The sequence below is a fragment of the Anser brachyrhynchus genome, assembly GCF_964034855.1.
Source record: "Anser brachyrhynchus genome assembly, chromosome: 1".
Classification (NCBI taxonomy): Eukaryota; Metazoa; Chordata; class Aves; order Anseriformes; family Anatidae; genus Anser; species Anser brachyrhynchus.
Window position 1 is genome coordinate 143,882,720 of NC_137694.1, and position 19,609 is coordinate 143,902,328.

At 48.8% G+C, this 19,609-nt stretch overlaps 1 protein-coding gene across 9 annotated transcripts in view; it reads left to right on the forward strand.

Annotated features, from left to right (window-relative positions):
- Window positions 1-19,609, forward strand: part of MAP4K4 (mitogen-activated protein kinase kinase kinase kinase 4) — a 154,524-nt gene that overhangs the window by 64,746 nt on the left and 70,169 nt on the right. For all 9 annotated transcript variants that reach the window (XM_080601453.1, XM_080601454.1, XM_080601457.1 and 6 more), the window contains exon 3: window positions 6,004-6,060. In XM_080601453.1, coding sequence (XP_080457579.1) covers window positions 6,004-6,060 — 57 coding nt within the window. The remainder of the gene's footprint in view (window positions 1-6,003; window positions 6,061-19,609) is intronic.

Sequence of the window (19,609 nt, forward strand, 5' to 3'; positions counted from 1 at the left end):
AGTGGGTCAACTCGAGTGTCCCTGTGGAAGAAGCACGGCCTCTGGGGCACGAAGCTCTGGGTGGCCACCTCCAGAGCAACAAAGCTTGGTCCAGCCACCCGCTGATGGCCGGCATGTCTGACAGAGAGGCAGCACCCGGCAAGATTCATCTTTCAAAACCTTCTCGGTGGGCTTAAAGTCGAGGCCCTGTGGAGAATGTGTGGTGGTTGTGCGGGGGGTGTTGCCAGAAGACCCCAGTTCATCGGCCTCTCCTGCTCGGTAGTCTGGAGGGAGGCGGAAAGGAGGGCGGCTTGCAGGCCCCATTTGCTGAGGAATGCTTTGTGCCACTTGAGGCAGGACACGTGTAGCCCTGGGAGATCCTCCCGAGAGCCGTCAGCCCCTGCGGTGCTCTTCCTTCCCTCTGCCGTCCTGCTGGTCTGCGGGGCGAGGTGGGCATGGGGCAGGGGCCTGGGCCACGCCGTGACTCCGGGCTCTGCCGCTGACCTGCCGTGATCCTGGGAAAGTCAGATGGTGGCTCCCTGCCATGGTGTTCCCACCATCCATTTTCTGCTTTCCTGTCCTTTTTGCCTATTTAGGCAATGAGCTGTTGGGAGTAGGAAGTGCCTGTGGTAATGTACATCCAGCGTCTTCGGGGTGGGAAAGCTACCGCAGAACTAGTAACCGAGATAAAAAGTGCATAGGGCCCTCCTTTTTTTCCCCCCCTGCTTTAGCAGGGAACATCTTTTCCCTGTGTCCCTGGAAGTGCCTAACCGATAATAACTGCGTCTTTCATACTTCACAGAATGCGGTGCTATGCATGAGTAAATTGTCATTATTATTTCTTCAACAGACTGCTAGGGAGCCCGTGGATAGCGAAAGCCGGATAGAGAGGGTGTTGTTTTCTATTTTGCTTTCCAGGCATTTGATGTCAAGAGCTAGACGGAGGGAAAACACAGAACCCTGTCCCGTCTTTAGACTTAAACAGTGGGAGTCTTTAATAGCTTCTGGTTGGTTTGGGTTTAGAAATCAGCTAACAGGAAAAAGGAACATTGGTTTTGGCTTTTTTTTTCCTTCTCATGCATTTCTGCCAGGCTTTTGTACTGAGGTTGTTTGCAGATTTTTATTTTAGAAGGAGCTTCCATGTCAGATAAACTTTATCCCTTTTTTTGTACAAATTTATCTCCATGGCTGGAGCCTGTAATTATTCAGCTTACAGATAGCTTTATCAGTAGGAACGGCATTATTTTGGCTACAAATGCAATGAGGTAGACTTGCTTAAGAACATTTGATTCTTATTTTATTTTCTATTAATGGAGGAGGTTGCTTTTGCTTTGCGCTGTTCTGAGTTTCTGCCTGTTAAAACGCATGCTCTCTGTCCTCTGCAAGCATTACCCTGGCTGCATTTCACAGGGTAGACCTAGGATTTTGGGGGGAGTGGGAAGAAATGCCTCACAGAGTCTGGGTATTCACAGCTCAGAGTTGGTCAGTCTGAAACTCCCTGGGCTGGCAAGTGACAAAAAGAGCTGATTGTAAACATGCATTGGGACAATACGGTATCATTTACTGCACTGGGGTGTGCAACCTAAGAGCAGAGCATTGCTCCATGGCCTATTGCCTCGGGCTGGTAGGAGCTCAGACTCAACCAAATGAGAAGCAAATTGAAAAGTTAATTTTGGCGCGGGGGCATTGTACTTGGAGGTGCTGCAGTAGGACGTTTTCGCTTGCTAGCATGTTTGAAATCTGGCCTGCTACTTATGCATGCATCGTAGCAACCGAAATGTGACTTAGTAGGGTTTTTTCAACTTGGTTGCTCCTTTCTTTGTAATTGTCAGCATAGAATAACGGGAGGTTAGAGAGGTTTTCCAAAGACCGTGTGGTATACAGTGCGCAGGATAATCCAAGCTTGCGAGTCATGAGTCATGCCTGCTGCCTTCCTTCCTTAACTTGTGATGTTGCCCCATGGTCTACTTTCGTGCCATTTAGCTGGGGAGCAGACTTCCAGGAACAGTCCCCCAAAAGGCACATTAATGCACGGGCCGGAAACTGTGTCAGTAGGAGAACTGCATTGCTGTGCAGTACGTATCTTGGATAATTAGAGGGGGAGGAGGTAAATGAGCGGATAGCATTCCTTTTGCATTTCATTTGCATGGTTCTTTGATAACATTAAGGCATCTTAGGGGAAAAAAACACAGTTAAACCAGCGCATAACGCTACATGCCTTTGAACCTTTCCCAAACAACAAAAAAACTACAGTAATAACGTGTGCAGAGGAAGAAAGAGGCAAGAAGTAGGTGTACTAACTGACGTGGAGAGTGTGGGTAGGCTTGAAATTTATGATGTTCTGCAGATCTTGGCAGTCGACCAAGGATTCCCCTTGTCCCCTCTGCTATTCAAGATGCAGAAAGCCCACTGAGATGAGAAATGAGCAGCATATTGCTATCAGACATGGCTGGGAATATGTTTAAGTAATGGATCCAGTGCAACATCCAGTTAAATGTTGCAGGGTTGACGAGGAGAGCTGTATTTCAAAATCCTCTGCATGTAAATGAAAACTCTGTCATCCCGCATGAGAAGAAGCAGGACAAGGTTTTGGGTCAGCAGGCTCGGCTCCATTGACTTGCTCATCCCAGTTCTGCGTTTGCCCAGCAGATCACTTAAAAATAGCAGGGAGCAGCAGTTACAAAAATATCTTCACATTCCTTCCTCGGGAGGATAAGCGAGTGCTTTAGTATGAATAGATGCATGGAAAGAGGGAAGGGACAGGGGAGGGTGTGTAAGTAACTGCAAGCGCTTTGGAAATTCTGGTTGGTGAACTTCTTAGCATGGCCTAACCAGAGGGGATGCATCGGGACGCTCTTGTCCGGGAGGGTGGTGGCCGGGCTCAGCTGGTGGGCACCCTGTGCGTGGCGTCGGGGTGCCCTGGGATGCCCTAAGGGGGACACGGCTCCAGACAGCGCTAAGGCAGGGGCATCGTTGTGCATGCAAAATGCTGTCCTGCTGGAGGGACAGACACCCTCACCGCTGAGATGGTGCGTGGACGTGGCCAGGGCCTTGCTGCCTGCTGTGTTCATGAGGTGCCCGGGGAGGTGGGCTCGGATACGTTTTAACCCACAGAGATGGAGTCCTGCGGGTTTCTCCCAGCTGTGATTTCCACGGTTCCTTCAACGTATTCAACCACTTACACGATGATTATTATTTTTAAGGTGGAGAAAGTTTTCCAAAGTGAAAGCCAGCTAGGAATATCGGAATATCACTTTCCAAAGCGGGAATAGCTGGCCGTTTTGTGTTGCAAGTGAAATTATACCGGCGGGCTGAGAGTTCGACAAGTCTGTTCTTGAGCAGAGCGGTGAAGCAGATAAACAAACAAACAAAAGCTCTGCTCCTGCTTATATGTTGTGCCTGTGCTGTTTGCTTTTTTCCCCTCCTTCGAAAAATGGTTTTAATAAAAAGAATGTGACTTCGAAATGTCCTTTTACTTCTCCCATATAAATCAGTTTGTCACGCTGCACCCCCGAGTTATGTTGTAGATGCTTATATGAGCGCTCCATACATTACGACAAAGGGTATTTGGAGCAATTTTTAACGATAATTCTGAACTGACCGGGGTTTAAATTTGGCCTGAGATACCGAGAAGCCCACGTTTCCCACAGTCTGCAATTCCCCTGCCTTCCAGTCCCTCAGGAGGCTGCTGGAGGAGCTTTTCCCCTCCCCGCCGCAGAGGCGGCGAAGCGAAAAGCGAGCGCTGGCTGCGCCCCGCGCTTCGATAGCGGGCGGCGGAGGCATCGGCAGGACCCCGAGAAGCTTTTCTGTACTGGAGAAGCTCGTCGTGGGGAAGGACGGCTGGGCTGCTGTGCATTACTCATCGGAGTGGGCCGCTTTTGCAGGGAGGAACGTCATCTCGAGGAAAAGCTGCGAGGCTGAACCCTGGGAAATCTCAGGCTCATCGCTGGAAATAGCCGGTCCAGCAGTAGTTCGAGGGTTTAAAGTGATAAATAAAGCAATTTTTTTTTTCCCTGAGCTTTTGTTTTATTTTTTCCCTCTGAGATGTCCTTGTTCCTCTCTTATCTTTAGCATGTTCTTCTTGTTCCTCGAACCGTGCTTCCCGGCGTCCTTGGACCTTTTAATTCCCTCCCCAGAGCCGTGGAGAATAAGGGCAGAGCTGAGAGAGGAGGCATCTTTCCACCTCGGGCGAAGGCATTTTCCCCTCCTCCTTTGGCAGGACGGTGAGTCTCGAGGAGACCACCACAGGCTTTTGTCATTAGGCAGAGGTCCAGGGTGGGATGTTGGAGTTGCATCTCCCCAGGGCTCGCTGAAAGGCTCAAGAATTAGTAGGGTCGAGCTGAGGTCGATCTTGGCCATTGCACACATATGGTTACGACCCTAATTTTGTTTCAAAATCCAACCTAGCTTGAGACCAAATTGTAAAAAGAGATGTGTGTAATAAAGAGACTTTACAGGGCAGGCAGAAGCCTGAGTACAGTAATTTATTTATAGAAAGCACGTGGATTGGTTAATGAGGGGAGAGTGCAGCGCAACGCAAGTCGTAAAAGAAGCTGGAGGCTGTGATTTCTGCGGCATTTCGTCCGAGTTCTGGGTGGTGCAGCTGCAGTGCTGGGCATCGCCTCCCCGGGGGGCACCGTAACGTGGGAAGGAGCCGGGATCTCTCCGAAGAGACTCGTGGTTTGGGGTGCTCCACTTGTGGGGTGCCAGTCTTGATTAAAGTGAAGAGGTTTAGAAGTTGGTCCAAGAAAAAAGATGCTGTTAATGTCCATCAGCTATAGAGGATGCTGTAGGTATCATTCCTGATCTGTGGGCGAGGAATTCAGATGTGTGGTGGGCATGCCTCTTGCTGGAGAGCCGGCCTGATTTGGGGAAGGGCCTTTGGAGCTGAGGTTTGGGAGGGGTTTCGGGAGGTCACTGCCCTGTGTTACGTGGAGAGCTGGAAAACGCTGGTACTGGAACCGTTGCTCAGTGCCTGCTTAGAATTAAAAAAAAAAAAAAAAGGAATGGCTAATTGATATGGCCCCACCTCCTGTAAAAATATACTGGAGGAAAAAAGTTTTTCGTTGCAAGTCAGCTGAGCTGAGTTACAGCTCAGCAGAGCTGGAAGGAGGCCGTCGTGCTCCCTTCTCCCAGCCACGTGGTCCGCCCTGTGCCAGCTCTGGCTCTGCTCTGACTGCAGAGCAAACCAAGTTAATTTCCTGATCTGCATCCCCCCTCCTCCCCGCCCCGCAGTTTGCTTTTTCTGTGTTAACTTTCTGCCATTTTAGTGATCTAAATCAGCTTATCATATGATCTGGTGAGTGCCAGAATGAGTTCTGTGCTCATGGGAGAAATATGCGACAGGAGGATGGAGGGAGGCAGGGGAAGGGTAAGAGCTCCCCGCTGCAGTAGCTGGGATCTATTAATTCAGCTCAAGCTGTACCGAGAAACCCTACCCTTATGGTGGTGTAGCTGAAGGGAGAGGTTGTCTTCATCGGGAAGAGACAGACAAAGAGAGCTGTTGCAGGTCTGATGCGTCACTTGAAGAAACACCACCATTTTTTTCCTTTTTTTGATAGTTAAGACCAAATCCAAGAGAAATGTCCTTTTTCAGCCACCCATGATATTTGTGCTTGCCCAGTAGTATACCGCTCAGTTATCAGACACTAGTGCGTAGAAATGAAGTATGTGGCACGTGGAGTTTAACTGTGCTGGTGTGTTAATAAATGATCATTACCGACTATGAGCTTTGCTAAAGTAGACAGAAGAGAAGCTGCAAATATAATCTGTCTGTGCTTGATCTCCACGATCATCCTTTTAATGTGGGAAAAAAGAATGGGTTTTAAGACTTCTGTAAGAATATTTCAAAGAGAAATTCGTTTTTTAGCCATGTGGAGTATTTGTTGTTGACGTATCAGAAGAGAAGGGTCCGTCACAGCTGGGGAAAACCCAGCAGCTGGAGCTCTGGTCCGAATGTTTTGCTCTGTGTGCGTTGAAGGGATGGATGAAACACTGATGCTGACGCTTCTCTCTCTTCTCCAGGGTCGACATGTCAAAACGGGTCAGTTGGCAGCCATCAAAGTCATGGACGTTACTGAGGTGAGTAGAGAAGCATTCTGCTTTATTACTAATACGGGTGAAATTCAGCAGCGAGGATGACATATGGCTTACATCGGATTTATGTTGAAGGGCACGGTCCTTGCATGTGAATGCTTGCTCTCTGTTTGCAGGACCTGACCTCTTGAGCCCATCTGCCCTTTGCGAGATTTCTGTGTGCTTGTGTGCTGGGGCCTCCGGCCTTCACAAATGGTCTTGTCTGGTCCCAGCACACGCGAGCACATGTAGCACTCCTCCTCCAGAACTTCTCAGAAAAAAGGCTCGTTCCCACTTTTTTTTCTTTCAAATATAACGTCTTGCTTCTGCTTTACTGAGGAAGAAGGTGAGGAGGCTGCTCGAGGGAGAGGACAGTAGTTTCCCTGGTACATGTGCAGCCTAAAAAGGGTGTGCATTTATTCAAAGGAAATGGGTCCAATAAAGTTCCCAGAAGCCTGAAAGCAGAAACATCTGCAGGAACGATGAGCAGATTGCTGGCAGAATTCAGCAGTGTAAAGTAGTAGTTGTAACTGACCCAGGGGGATTTACTGTGGAGCTTTAGATGAGAAAGACGGGAAATTAACCCAGCCAGAGAAATAAAAAATATATGCCCATACTTGAATCCTTAGCTGCCTTGTAGTTTATGCTGCTCAGAAAGCAAACAGTTTAAATTAAGTCTTCAAAACAGATCAGAAAAGCTCGAGTTTTCCCTCTTGGTTCCATTTGTGTTTTACAGGGTTGCATCCCCAATTAACATAACAGCTTCAGACTTAAAATCGAATGAGATCCCGTTGTGTGATATCTGTAACTCCTGGCTGGTATTGCGGTTCTGCAGAGAGGTTGTACGTCTTCAAACCCAGCGTCTTCTTTTCCTAAACTCCTCCGTCTTCTATAGGCCTTAGGGGAAAAATTATGTTAATGTGCATGCATTGCACAGAGCAGGGGGTCTTTGGCAAGCTGCTCATGTGAAGCAAAAACTCCTACGAGGATATTGCTGCAAAATGTTTTCTGTGTTGCTGGCGTGTGCAGGGGCCTCAGCGAGTGAAAATGGACTTGGACACAAGCTGCAGGGGCGAGTGGCCGAGGTGTAACGGGTGACCAGGCAGGAGAGGGAGGAAAACAAGGAGGTGGGGATAGGTTAACCGGTAGGACTTGAGTCCTATCTCTGAATCTCCCTCCCTGTGATCGATGGGCACTGCGTCTGCCGATCCCTAACTTAAGCCGTTGTGTCTGCCAAGAGCTGGACGTTCTGGCTTTGTTAGATGGCCTGATAAAAATCAACTTTCAGCTGGAGGTTTTCAAAGGCAGCCTTCGTGAAGAGGCAGAGCTGTCTTGCAGAAGTTAACGTGTAGACAGGCCAGGGAAGAAGGAAGGTGCGTTGACATGAAGTGAATGCTCTTTGCACAGCAGGCGTTGCCATTCGTGCAGCGGTTTGAAGCACGGCAGCGTCCCGAAGCACGACGAAGGCTTCTTCTATAACATTCAGTCTGGCTGCGTTGCACGCTCCCTCTGTTTTTAATAGCATGCATTAATCACAAACAGTTGTAATGGAGAGGTTGCACAGCAAAAGGAAAACAATTGAAAAATGCTGCGTACGGTGTGGCTGAGCTCATGTTGTGGGAGGTGGCTTATGGTTTGAAACTTTCTGCAGCTTTTTGGCCGGTTTTGAAAGTTGTATGTTGGCACTGTCCATCTTCTATCTCACGAGCTCATGCTTTTTTAGGGGATGAGGGCAGTCAGAGGGAGGAGTCGGGAGATGTTAGCCCCACGCAGCTTAAAAGTGTCGTCGCTCCTACCAGCGGAGATCATGTGTTTTTGGTTCAAAGTAATGAGCCTGCCGAGGCCAAAAGCGTGGTGTAAATTCTTCCAAGTCGTGCTAAGCCAGCCCTGCTTTTTAACACCAGGCATGGACGGCACAGTTGCGTGTACCGCTTTCTTGGTGGCAGATGAGAGAAGGCTCAGGAGTAGCTCAAATTGATGTTGCTGCAAAGATGGCCTTACGGTCAAGCCGTGGCTTGGTTTCCTCAAGGGATGCCTCCCTAAGCATCTCCTTTGGCTGGCAGGCAATGTTTAAAGCAGCTCCATCATCACTGTAGCTCACGGCAACTTATGGGGATGGTAGGAGGAGAGAATTTGGGACAGAGGTGCAGCGGAGGTGTGAAGTGACTGCCACCGCCAGCACTGCTCCGAAAGAAATGCCGAAGGAACCACAGCCTCAAATTTACCTCCTCCACTTGCTTCAAGAGCTACATTTGCATGAACAGCTCTCGTAGACTAACGGTAACTAGCTGTGTATGTGCCTGTGGGGAGAGAGGCTTCAACGGAAACTCTTCTACAAAACCGAAATTGTGATTTTTATGATGAGCAGCTACTGCAACTCCAGGTGATTCACGCCTCGCTACATGGTTTGCTGGCAGTGCTACGTCTTTAATGCTTAAATACAAGCGGTGCTGTGGATGATATCTGATTGTTTTGTCTAACCTGCGCGGAGAATGCACAAGACTTTCTTTCTTTTCAGTTACCTCTGATCCAGTGCTTGCTTTGCCAAACGCTTAAAAAAATTAGAAAGCCTAATGTGTTGGCAAGCTGCAGGGGCACGCCCCAGATTTTCAGTTTTCAAGGCTCAATTCTGCAATTCCTGCGTTGCTCAGGATCACCAGGGTTACATCAGCTCTGGGCTGCAAAGCTTTGATTCCTCCAAACAGGAGGAATGTCCAAGTCAAAGCAAAGGCTTCCCTTAAAAAGTTTTGGTTGGCACGAAGAAAATGAGGTAGCGTAACCTCCAACTAGCAACGCTGGAAGAAACATTACAGCTCAAACTGAACGTGGTGCTTTGGAAGTGCTCTTCATCCGTCCCAGCTTTTCTTGTGGTTTTCTCTTCAGATTTTAATTTCGAGAAGAATGGTGGTAAGGATGAGAAAAGAGGAGGTGGGCTGAAGATATCAGCTTGATCTTTGAATATATTATGACTAGTCAGTACTGCCGCCTGAAACGATGCGGGGTGTCGACGTGCAACTTCGCTGGCTCTTCCACTTCTCTCCTCTCTAAACAAATTAAGGAAAGCTCTGTAAGATCGTATAGATCTCTAAAGATCCACAGATCTATAGGTCAAGCAATAAAAGATCTGGAAGATCTAAATGTCTACAAGCCTTCTTCCAGAATATCATGCACGGAGATTGTCTTTTCGCTTTCCGAGGGTGAAGCTGGAGCACATGTAAGGGTGAAAAAATTTCACTGGAGCATGGAGCAAATAACAACAAAACACCAGCGTTCATCAATCAAGAGCTATTCTGTCGCTGGAGCGAGTTCAATGGCCTTAAAAGGGGAACAATATGAACTATCAGCATATACACGCTTTCAAAACGATTTTCCCAAATGTACATATGTAGGCTGCCTCTCGGGCTGCATGCGTGCGGTGGGGGAGGCATTATTTGAGAGATCCCTGCAGTCTGTCTTTAATCTTTATATGCAAGTGTCTCTGTTCCTTATGGGGCATTGTTTTGGAAAAGTCTGCGTTGAGTCAGTGCTGACCCCTTCCCAAAAGGCACTCGGTGACCGTGCTGCTAGATCTCCACGAGCTGCTTGCTGCATGCTGCTGTACACACTGTAGGATACCAAGCGAGCCGTGACTGATGTTATCAGATGCAACACAAGTATGCTGTGAGATTTGGCAGTCGCTCTTCACTTAGAAGAATCCATTTTCTCGTGAAGCAAAAAAAACCCCACAAAAACACCAACATTTAAAACCTTCGCGAAGCTTACTTGGCAGATTTGCGTGCATCTGAGCTTGTTAACTCGCATTACGCCCCGAACACGCGGCTCGACTTTGTTTAACTCTTCGGGAGGCTTTCTGTGCAGCTGTGCCGTTGTTTCCACTGTCAGTCCTGTGTTCCACTTCCAGAGACGCTTTTCTGTTTGAAATCTCTGGTAGCTAATTTTGAGGGGAAAAAACACAACCGCTGCTTCTCTGTTTGTTGTAACCCCTGACGCTGCTGCTTCTTCCTCCTACCTCTTCCCACACACGCTCTTGGCATCCTTTGGGAAAGTTTTCCGCATGCCTTTTTAATAGCAGCATTTCTCAGCTCTTGTGCCCAGTGTTTCATGGCTTGTCCAGTCTAGTCTGGGTAAAATTATGCTAAGTAAACAACTGGGTGCTGTGTCCCGCTGATTTATGAAGGAGGCTGCATCGCTTTTACAGCTCGCCTGTCTTGCCCTTTCCGTACGTGCTAGGCAGAAAAACGAACAACCCCAAACCAAAAGCTCCGGGCCTGCACAGAAACACGGCACATCTCCTGCACCCGGACAGGGAAGGTGACCGGGATTATTCATTGCTGCCTTCCCAGCCCTGCTGGCTGCCTTTTGCTGTTGGAGGAGGCAAGTCGCTTGGATTCCTGTCAGCCTATATATCTGATGGTCCATATGGTGTTATAAACCGTGGCGTCGTAAACGATCTTACCCGTTGCCCATAAAGCATCCCGAAAGCGGTCTGCAGAAAGACTACAGCTAGGTAAAGACGTGTGTGTGTTCCAGCACATGCGGGCAGACAAAATGAGGGGAAAACAAAAATAATAACCATCAAAAGTTTACCCTTTTACAATTTTTTTTTTTGAGTGAAAAAAATCAAAGATGGTCCATGGATCTTGATCTTTCTGAAGGAAAAAAAGAAATAGTTGGTGCATCTCTCTAAACGACAAGGAAACGTAAATCTTCACAGCAGTGTGCAGCAGAGCTGGGGCATGGTATCCTGGAGGAGCTGGATATGGGCAGTCTTTTTAGTATGGAGACAAGAGCACGCTGTTTTACCTGGCTTAGGGCACCTTCCTGGTAGAGACCAGTTGATCAGTCCGTGGCTGTACTTACTGCTGGGTTAGCCAAAGCAAACCTGTAGCCAAAAGCCTTTGCTGCTTCTCATCATCTTGGTATGAATTGGATCAGGGAGCCAAAAAACCCAGATCGTTCACATGGGGAGTGCTTGCACCCTGCTTGCTTGTCCCCCAGAGCTGAGGCGCAGCCCTGCCGTGCAATATCTCCTGAAGCTGATTAAACTCTGATTTCTTCTAGGGATTAGGTTGGACAAAAAAAAAGCAGAAATAAAAAGCTGCTGGGAACTTTCTATTACAGGTCAGAGGAAAACAGAGCTAAACGGAACGATCCCTTGAGCTGTAATACCTGGTCTGGGAGAGGGTTGAAAAGAGCTGAGGCTTACAGCCGGTGGGGCAGTCTTTTTGGAGCTGCAAAGAATATTTTTGGACGTGATCCAAGAAACTTTCCTGGAGCATTGCTGGCACCAGTTTGTATAAAGGGCAAACTCTTACCATGTTCATCCAAGTCCTGGGGTGGTTGGCGAGACTGTCAGGCTGGAGGAGCTTTCTCGGGAAGGGGAGGACGTCAGGCTTGGTGCTGCTGCAAGAGGGAGGCTGAATCGGGAGCTCCACACGCTGTTTGAGGTGGGGCAGAAAGCCCTGGCTGTCATTAAGCAGCTTGGGAAACGACACACGACATGGGTTGGCTGGAGGGAGCTCGCGTCTTGCACGAAGGCTCCAGCAAAGAGCAAGTTCACACTGGTACTGCTAGGTCGGGGGGAAGATTGGCAACAGAGGGGAGCTTAAAAAAAAAAAAAGTCATAAAATGTTCATATATGCGTGTTCCTCTACCTGCTTTTTCCACCACATGGTTTCTTCTTAGTGCAAGATCCCCACCTGAGCGGATGACTGTGTGCCTGCACAGTTTGCACGGCAGCTGTCCTCGCGGGTGTCTCTATTTTAACGTGCTTGTTTTGGAACCTGACTGTTTCAAGGCCGGGAGGAACAGATGTTTTCCTTTTGCCATAAAGATCCTTGCGGGCACCGTTGCCGCCTCACCGGCATCTATTACCTGTCAGCAGCAGAAGAGCTTTGACCGTGAGGGCTTAGCGCGGATCATTTAGTGCTGTTCCCATTGCGTGGTTTTATCGGAGGCTGGGAGCCGGCTTCAGACTCAAGGCTGATCGTGGATCGCTGTGTTAAGGAGGTGCAAAGAAAGCTGTGCAGTCTCTGCCTTCTCCTCATCGCCTCCTGCTTATGCCGGGTCTGAAAGGCTTCATCCTATCTAGCAGAAAACGTTTTCATCCTGCCCCATAAATTTACATTGCACAAATGGCCTAACTGAATTCATGGCCTTATGAAGGGGACTTAGTCGTAGTTTGGAGAAGAATCTCCTTGTTTTAGGGAGGCAGCTTTAAAATTTTGCCTGCCTGCCTGTAGGAGAACCAGGTAACACCCTGCTGTAGCACAAGCTGACGGTGGTCAGGATACTCTCCTGAGCTGAAGCGTGCCACTGAGGTCTGTTATTGCTGGTCAGCTTGTGAGAACGTGTGGTTACACACCTGGAGCACAATGCAGCTGACTTCCACTGGCAGACGGGTGGAAGTGCAGATATGTATTAAGGCTGCTCTGCACGTCTCGAGCTCTTTGGACAAGTCTGGACTTCTTCCTTAAAAACTTCTATCCTTTGGTCTGACGGTGCGGCTGCCCTGACGAGCTCAGAAGCAAAGGGTAAGTCATCAGGATGGGCTATGGATGCCGTGCCATCGTGCTGGTGAGCAGGACAGGTGCTTCAGTTCCAGCTTTCGGGGACTGTTCATCGATCCGAGCGGCCAATACTCATGCATTTAACAGTAAGGCAGTGCATCTTTTCCCCCAGCCCTTGGTCGTGGTACCTGCAAGCCATCTGGAGACCTGCTGTTAGCATTGCCAAGGAAGTCACTAATTAAAACGTGACTTCCACGTGCCCTGGAAGGGGCTGGCTGCTAGTGTCTGTACAAGGGAAACCCGGACCCTGATACCGGCCGTGGGGAAGGCTCGCTGTGGTGGCACGCGGATGATTTCCCAGCTGTGATATTTAACCTACAGGTCAGACCTGCACTGACACGAACGTGAGCAGCAGCCCACGCAAGTCCCCGTGGTGGAGCGCGTCTGCCGAGCCGGAGGGGGGCTCTGGGGCGGCCTCGACGCCGGCATTTTGGCGCTGCCTGCTTGCGAGAGCTGTCTGGGGAGATTCAGCTTGTGATGGGAAACAGAAATGTTTGGTGTGCAGATAACAGCAAAAAGCAGGGGGCTGCGTTTTGTATAATTTGTCAGGCACGCAGCGCAGCTCCATTTACCCCCAGTGAATCAGACGTATTGTCTGCTCAAGGAAAACAAGACAACGCTGTCAATACACTGCGAGAACATGTGTGCTCTTGTCAGTCTGGACAGGAAAAAAAACACACAATGAGGGTTGTGACAGAGCGCTCTGCTTTAATTTTAGCAAGGATCTAGGCTGAAGCTGGGGTCTGCGGCGTGTTCCTCCCTCCTGCACAGGCGGGCGAGAGTGCACAGGTCCAGCCCGAGCTCCTGCCTTTCAGGGGCGCGCTGCAAATTTTGGCTTCAGGATCAAAGAGACGAGAATTAATTTCGTGTTTATGTTAAAGGGGAGATATCTGCTCGAAATGTAATCTTTCTTGACTGTGTTTAATTGTAGTTTCATAAACCCCACCTGCCCGGGGGCTCCTCCTGTTTCTCCTGTGACATTCCCTATTTTTATCTCGACTTCCTAAGGAAATGAAGCTTCTCAGCGATAGCGCGTGTGCGTCCTGCCTTCTTCTCCACCAAACGCCGTCTGAATCCGCTGGCCGGCTTTGGCCGAGCCTAATGAGGGAGAAATTCCAAAGATATGAAGTCCTGACAAGTTATGTGAAAATTGGCAGGCGGTGCGGAGAGGAGAGAGGGTGGAATTTACAGCCTCGGTGCTGGGAATGGCAGGCAGACCGTGGCCACTGTCCATTATCAGTCGGCTGGCCACTGTTCTGTAGTAAATCAGGAGGAGGTAGATAACTTTCTTTTCTTTTCGTCTTTAAAGAGAAAGTTTCAATGCTTGGCTTTCAAGTGAGCGCTGCAGCTAGACTTTTAAGCATTTAAAAATCTCCCTCTGCTTCTGTCTTTAGTTTATGGGTCTGCAAATAGTATGGGTATCCTGTGCGATCCCCCCCCCTTCTCTTGTGCTCCGTTTTTAACGTGTGCATTATGTGTATATAAATATAAAATAGCAATGTTGTGCTCTGATGTTTAATGAGAGAGAAATGTTTGCTCAGAGTCCCCCGGCAGCGCTCCTTTTGTGAGACACAGAGTTTGAGTGATTGCGCGGGGAGCTGTTGGCTAAAACACGGTCTTAAAAAAAAAACAGCTCCTAAACCTGGAGATTATGGCAGAAAGTGTTAATGTGCAAGGACGTGGGAATTCGTTGTGCTCCGAGCTGACTTGTAAGCACGATTAACACCCCACTTGTGCCTGAGAGGAAGGCATTTTCTCCCCTGGTGCCCAATCCCTTAAATATGCAATAGGAAGCGCGCGGCTGAGCTAAGTGTTAAAAGGGCCACGAGGATGCTGTGCGAACCAGTTTAGCTGATCGCTTTAGGAGAAGATGCTCTTTGTCTGCAGAGCCTAGAAACATCTCGAGTCCTTTTCCAACAAGGGGCTTGTGTACATTCCTGTAGATGGGTTTAATCCTAAAGGGATTAAAGCCCTCTGAGCGTGCTTTGTGGAGCCTCTCTGGCAGGGAACGTTTTCTGCTGCTGAACGGATCTGCAGAGGAGTTGTCACTGAGTGCAGAGATTGGTGCTTCACAATGAACACACGCGATTTAGGTTTGCTCTCCTGTCCTCGCCTTCTCTTTTCATAGAGCCTTGCTTCACGCAGGAGTAGGCTGATGGGAATTTGGCCAAGGGGGTATCTTTTTGTACTGCTGATTCCCAGTTATTTTTTTTTCATCTGCAAGGGTTATCTGTGAGAACAGACAGCTAGATACAGAAGCAGCTGCCGTTCCTGAGTGGAGAGCACATTACTGTTGTTTAGCATCACATCCACAAGGTAAAACACTAATTTCTTGACCCAGCACGCCACTGATGCAAAAGGCACGGTGAGAGCTCTACAGCCTGGTCTCTTGCACCTAGTTTTGCAGGATGATGGGGGCCTTCAAAATGCCTTTCTCTCTGCCAAGTGGCAAGGTCAGTTCCAGAAAAGAATTTTCTTTTTTTTTTTTTTTTCGTGTTGGTGGATGTATGAGGTGTTTCTCATATATTTTCCACTGTAGCTCTTTCTTCCTGAACTGGGCTTTAGCGTTTGATTCTAGTTTTACACGAGTTGGTAAGAATTGAGTGGAAATCCCCGTGTAAATGCAGCAGCCCCTGTGCCTTCAGATAACTGTTCCTAGCCTGGCAAAGCGCCTTGGATGTGCATGTGAGAGCAAGGCAGGGGAATGCACATGATTCCTGAAAATGGGTTTCTCCTGTGGAATACTTTACCAAATGGAAATTTAATTGGGAAAACAGACCACAGGCAAAAGGGAGGGCAGGCATCCCGGCTGCTGGCTGCTTGCTTGGCTCCCCCTGCGCTAACCTGTCCTCCCGGCCGACCGCGGCTGCAGGCGGCGCGGCTGCGGTGATTCACGGCTTTGGAAACTGTGATGCAAAGGCAGCACCATTAAGGAGGCTTTTATTTGCCTCTTGCATATTTTACCTCCGTAGCCTTTTCTCCAGCATTTACTTGGGTTTCCTCTCTTCTAGTCTGCGAGAGAAAACCGTTTTCATGCCAGTTAGCCATTTTTCACTGAATTTTTCTTCTTTTTTTTTTAACCTCTCTGACACGTTGAAACAATTTGTTTAAGTGTAAAGGCTTTGTGAAGCCTTGAGTCCGTTCCAAAACAATCGAGTTATGCTGATCTATGGAGATCTTAGAGGGCTACATCGTCGGAGAAGTCTCTACTCCAGTTCAAGCCCCTGAGGGTAAAGTTGGTTCCTCCTTCAGAGCTGCTGCTGCTGCTCCTCAGTTCTGGTTAAAACCATCTGGGAGGGGTACCTAGCCTTGATTTGCAACACAAATTGGTAGCACGTTGCCTTTCGCGCTGTTCTTGTAAAAATGGAGGAATCAACATATAAATTGCAAACTCATTCCCTTGCCCACACATACGAACGTAAACAAACACCCCTGTAAGTTAATGAAAGGATTTCTCCTACTCGCAGGGAAGACAGGAGGAAGAGTTCGTTGTCTAAGTATTCAGGTGGCGTGGCTTTCACGCAATCCTAGGGTGGCTGAGGCTGGCAGGGACCCCTGGAGGTCACCCGGTCCGACCCCTTGCTCAAACCACCTACAGCCGGCTGCCCAGGACCCCGCTACAGCCACGGGGCTACGTGGGAGCCCCTTCCTGCACAGCAGTGGCCTTGTGATGAGCAGGAGGAAAGCTGGCCACGATGCCTTCTCAAGGACCTCAGCTACCTGGGATAGCCTCCGAGGGCTTGTTCGTAGCGCCCCACACCTGTGGGCTTAGGAACGAAGAGCCAAGCTCTTCTGCAGGGATCACCCCCTGCTCCGTTTCTTTCCACTGGGCAGCAGGCTATTTTTAGTCGGCTTGCTTGCCTCAGAAATTACTTCACTTTTTGCGTTGGACCATTTCCATAACATTCATTGTGATTCTGAATTCCAGCGTTCAGGATAAAGTCAGAGCAGGGAGTCGCTGGGTGGTGAGTCCGGCTCGATGGTGGAGCCAAAAACGTGTGCTGAGGACGAGTGCCAGCTGCCTCTGAGCGGTGACCTGCAGGAGTTTGGCCTCAGTGACCCGCGTTTGGGACCGTGCCCTCTATTCGCAGGGGAAGAACCTTGTTAACCCTGGGTTTCGCGGTGTTTTGGCTGGCGAATGGCAGGAGAAAACAATCCCGTAGCAGATTAACCCAGGTAGCTGAAGCAGATCTACCTCTGAAAGACATCCGTTCGCTTGAAGTACAAAATCAAAAGCCCAGTCTGTCCTGCCTTGTGTAGTACCATTCCTAATTCACTGGATATTGCTCTGTCTTCCCCCAGATATTACTTAGGTATGACTTAAATCACTGGTTTCTTTGACGGCAAAGTGGTCCTGAGGTGCAGCAGACTGTACTGTGGGAAACGGTGCTCATTGTTGCATATGATGCATGTAACGATTTGCTGCTCTGAGACGTGAAAAACAGCACAGCCAGTTCTGTTACAGTTTAATGTCGTACAGCTGGTTGATAAAGCAGGAGAATATAAATCACTGGGTTTAGGCAGAGCTTTATACGGTTACACAGAAAGACCTTCTGACACAGCCGCAATCCCCGGGGCTGTGCTGGATCTGGAGCGGGGCTAACACTCGCTGGCATTTAATAGTTTTTCTTAGAAAATAAACTGAAGATGCATTTTTTCTGCAGGTCTTCTCTGTAACTCAATAATACATGGGATGAATGTGGCTGTCGAAACTCAAGAGTGTTCAGGAGCTGTATAGGAGACAGCAGAGATCGTGCCTATTGCTAAGGCACAATGGAGATCAAAAAGTCATTTGAGATTGAAAAAAAATAATAATAACAGTTAGTATCAAGCCTACATTCTGTGAGTTTTCTACATTTTTTCCGTGTCTTAGTTATCAGCCACTCATGATGGATTGCTGCCTCTTTTGTATGGGAGGTCTAGTGCATAACCATTCACAAAATACCCAGCTACCACTAGTGCAAGTGGCCACTCAGAACATATCCATGTTCAAGGAGCTACAAACACCCTTGGCTTCAGAGCCGTTGTGTCCTCCTTGAGCAGTGGCTGTCTGGTCTGGACTGGCTGATGAGCAGTGATTTCGGGTGCAGCGGTGGTTTGTCTAAATCTTTGTCTAAATTTTCTCCTTGTTGCAGTGTGCTTGTGGGACTGCTGTGCTCTGGGCCATCACTAGAGGGCTTCAGAGAGAGAAACTGATGTGCCTACTGCGCGATGTCCAGAGCCAGAAGTTTCTTCTGAAGGCTCATAGGCAGCAGCACAGCACTGACCTCTGAGCTAATGCTAGTAGTGGCTTGCCGGCGTTGAGTAGTGTTGAGCATTTTTTGCATCTTCCATTCAGAGAAACTTGTTTCATCGTTTTTTTTTCCTTTTTATCCTTGTTTTTTATCATCTTTGCAGCACGAATCGTAAAACAGGGCCTTACTTGGCCCTGTGGGGACTTACCTATTGGGTGGGTAACAGCAGAGGAACAGCTTTGCCATGTCCCACGCCTCCCCAACGGGAAGAAGACATGCCACAGGGGTTGTCAGTGTGGCACGTGCCTACTCTAAAGGGCAGCACCACAGAAATGTGTTGTGCAGAGGTGGTGAAAACTGGGTTGCCGCTGTTGCCTTGCTATCCGTGCTGCAGCCAGGTACAGCTCCTGGGGAAAAGCATCCGGTAACGAACCAAAGGGACGAGGGAATAAGGGCTGTACTGTACGAAAGACAACCTTAGCTGGGTGTCTTGCTTTGAAGATGTTTGCCAATAAGTTGGAGAGTTGCCCTCAGCCAAGCCCGCTTTCAGTGAGGAAGTTTTATAGGTCATGAAAAGAGGCAATGTCCCTTTTTCCACAGCGCCTTGCTTTTATTGAAGCAGTACACGTGCACTGTCGGCATTTCTTGTGCTTTGGATCAGAGGCTTAAAGCTCGCCCAAAGAGAGTTCCGAATTTCTTCGATGTCTCTCCGTGGCGTGTGAACCTTGGAGCACATAATGGCTGCAACTGAAAGCCAACTGCTGGCTCTGCGCTCCTGATCGCTCTGGCAGGAACTTTCAGATGCTTGGAGACTGCAGATGGAGCTGATCTGGGGACAGCGTTTTTCAAAAAAGAAAAACAAAACGAAAACCAAAGCACCCACAACCTTTGAACTTCTCTTTTTTTTAAATTACGTTTGGCTAACTTTCTAACAGGCTCCCTGTTCGTCCTTTTCCTGTTCTGCACCCCTGCCCCTCACTTTGGTAATGCACGCCAGCCGCAGCGCAGCTGAAGGACTTTCTGAGCGGGGTGCCATTTGTTAGTAAACTGGCAAAGGCAAGCTTAACCAATTTCACCAGCGCTTTCTGTGAGGCTTTCCATTTCGACTGGGCTTTGGGCTTTCTGCTCGAGCCTGTTGCAGGGACAACGCTTTGGGGAACCGCAGGAGAGGAGCCTCCAGCCGTGACGGGCTTTGTTTGGATGTAAGTAGTCTGGCAGAAGCTGACCTCCCCAACACATGGTCTTTCACTTAGCTGCCTTTCCCCGGCTGTTGGAGAGGCCTGACTGCTGTGTGTGGGATTTCTTCTTCTTCCGCTATGCTTAGTAATGTTTCCAAACCGACCGGCGGCTCCGTTCCTTGGTGGCGGAGCTGGAGCTGGCACGTTTGCTGTGGTCTGTCCCTTTGTGCATGGCTTCATTGTCAGGCAGCCCCGCTCTGAGCAAATCCGGTGCCTTAAAGCATATCCTCCTGAATTTTGAAGCTCTGCACACAAGCCAGGTTTCCTCGTTCAGATGTAAATGGCCCCCCTCCCCACCCCCAGCTCTTTGGCTGGGCTAATTGCTCTTTGTTCGGTCTCAAATCAGTGTGATTAAAGAAAGATTTTTCAGACTGTCACTTCGTCATGTTACGGGACCAGCATAGTAAAAAGTTGTAATATCTGTTAGGGTGAGTACCCCGAGCATAGAATTACAGTCCTTTTCCTGCTTATGAATCATCTTCCCAAGAGACCCTGTGGTGATAGCGTTACTTTT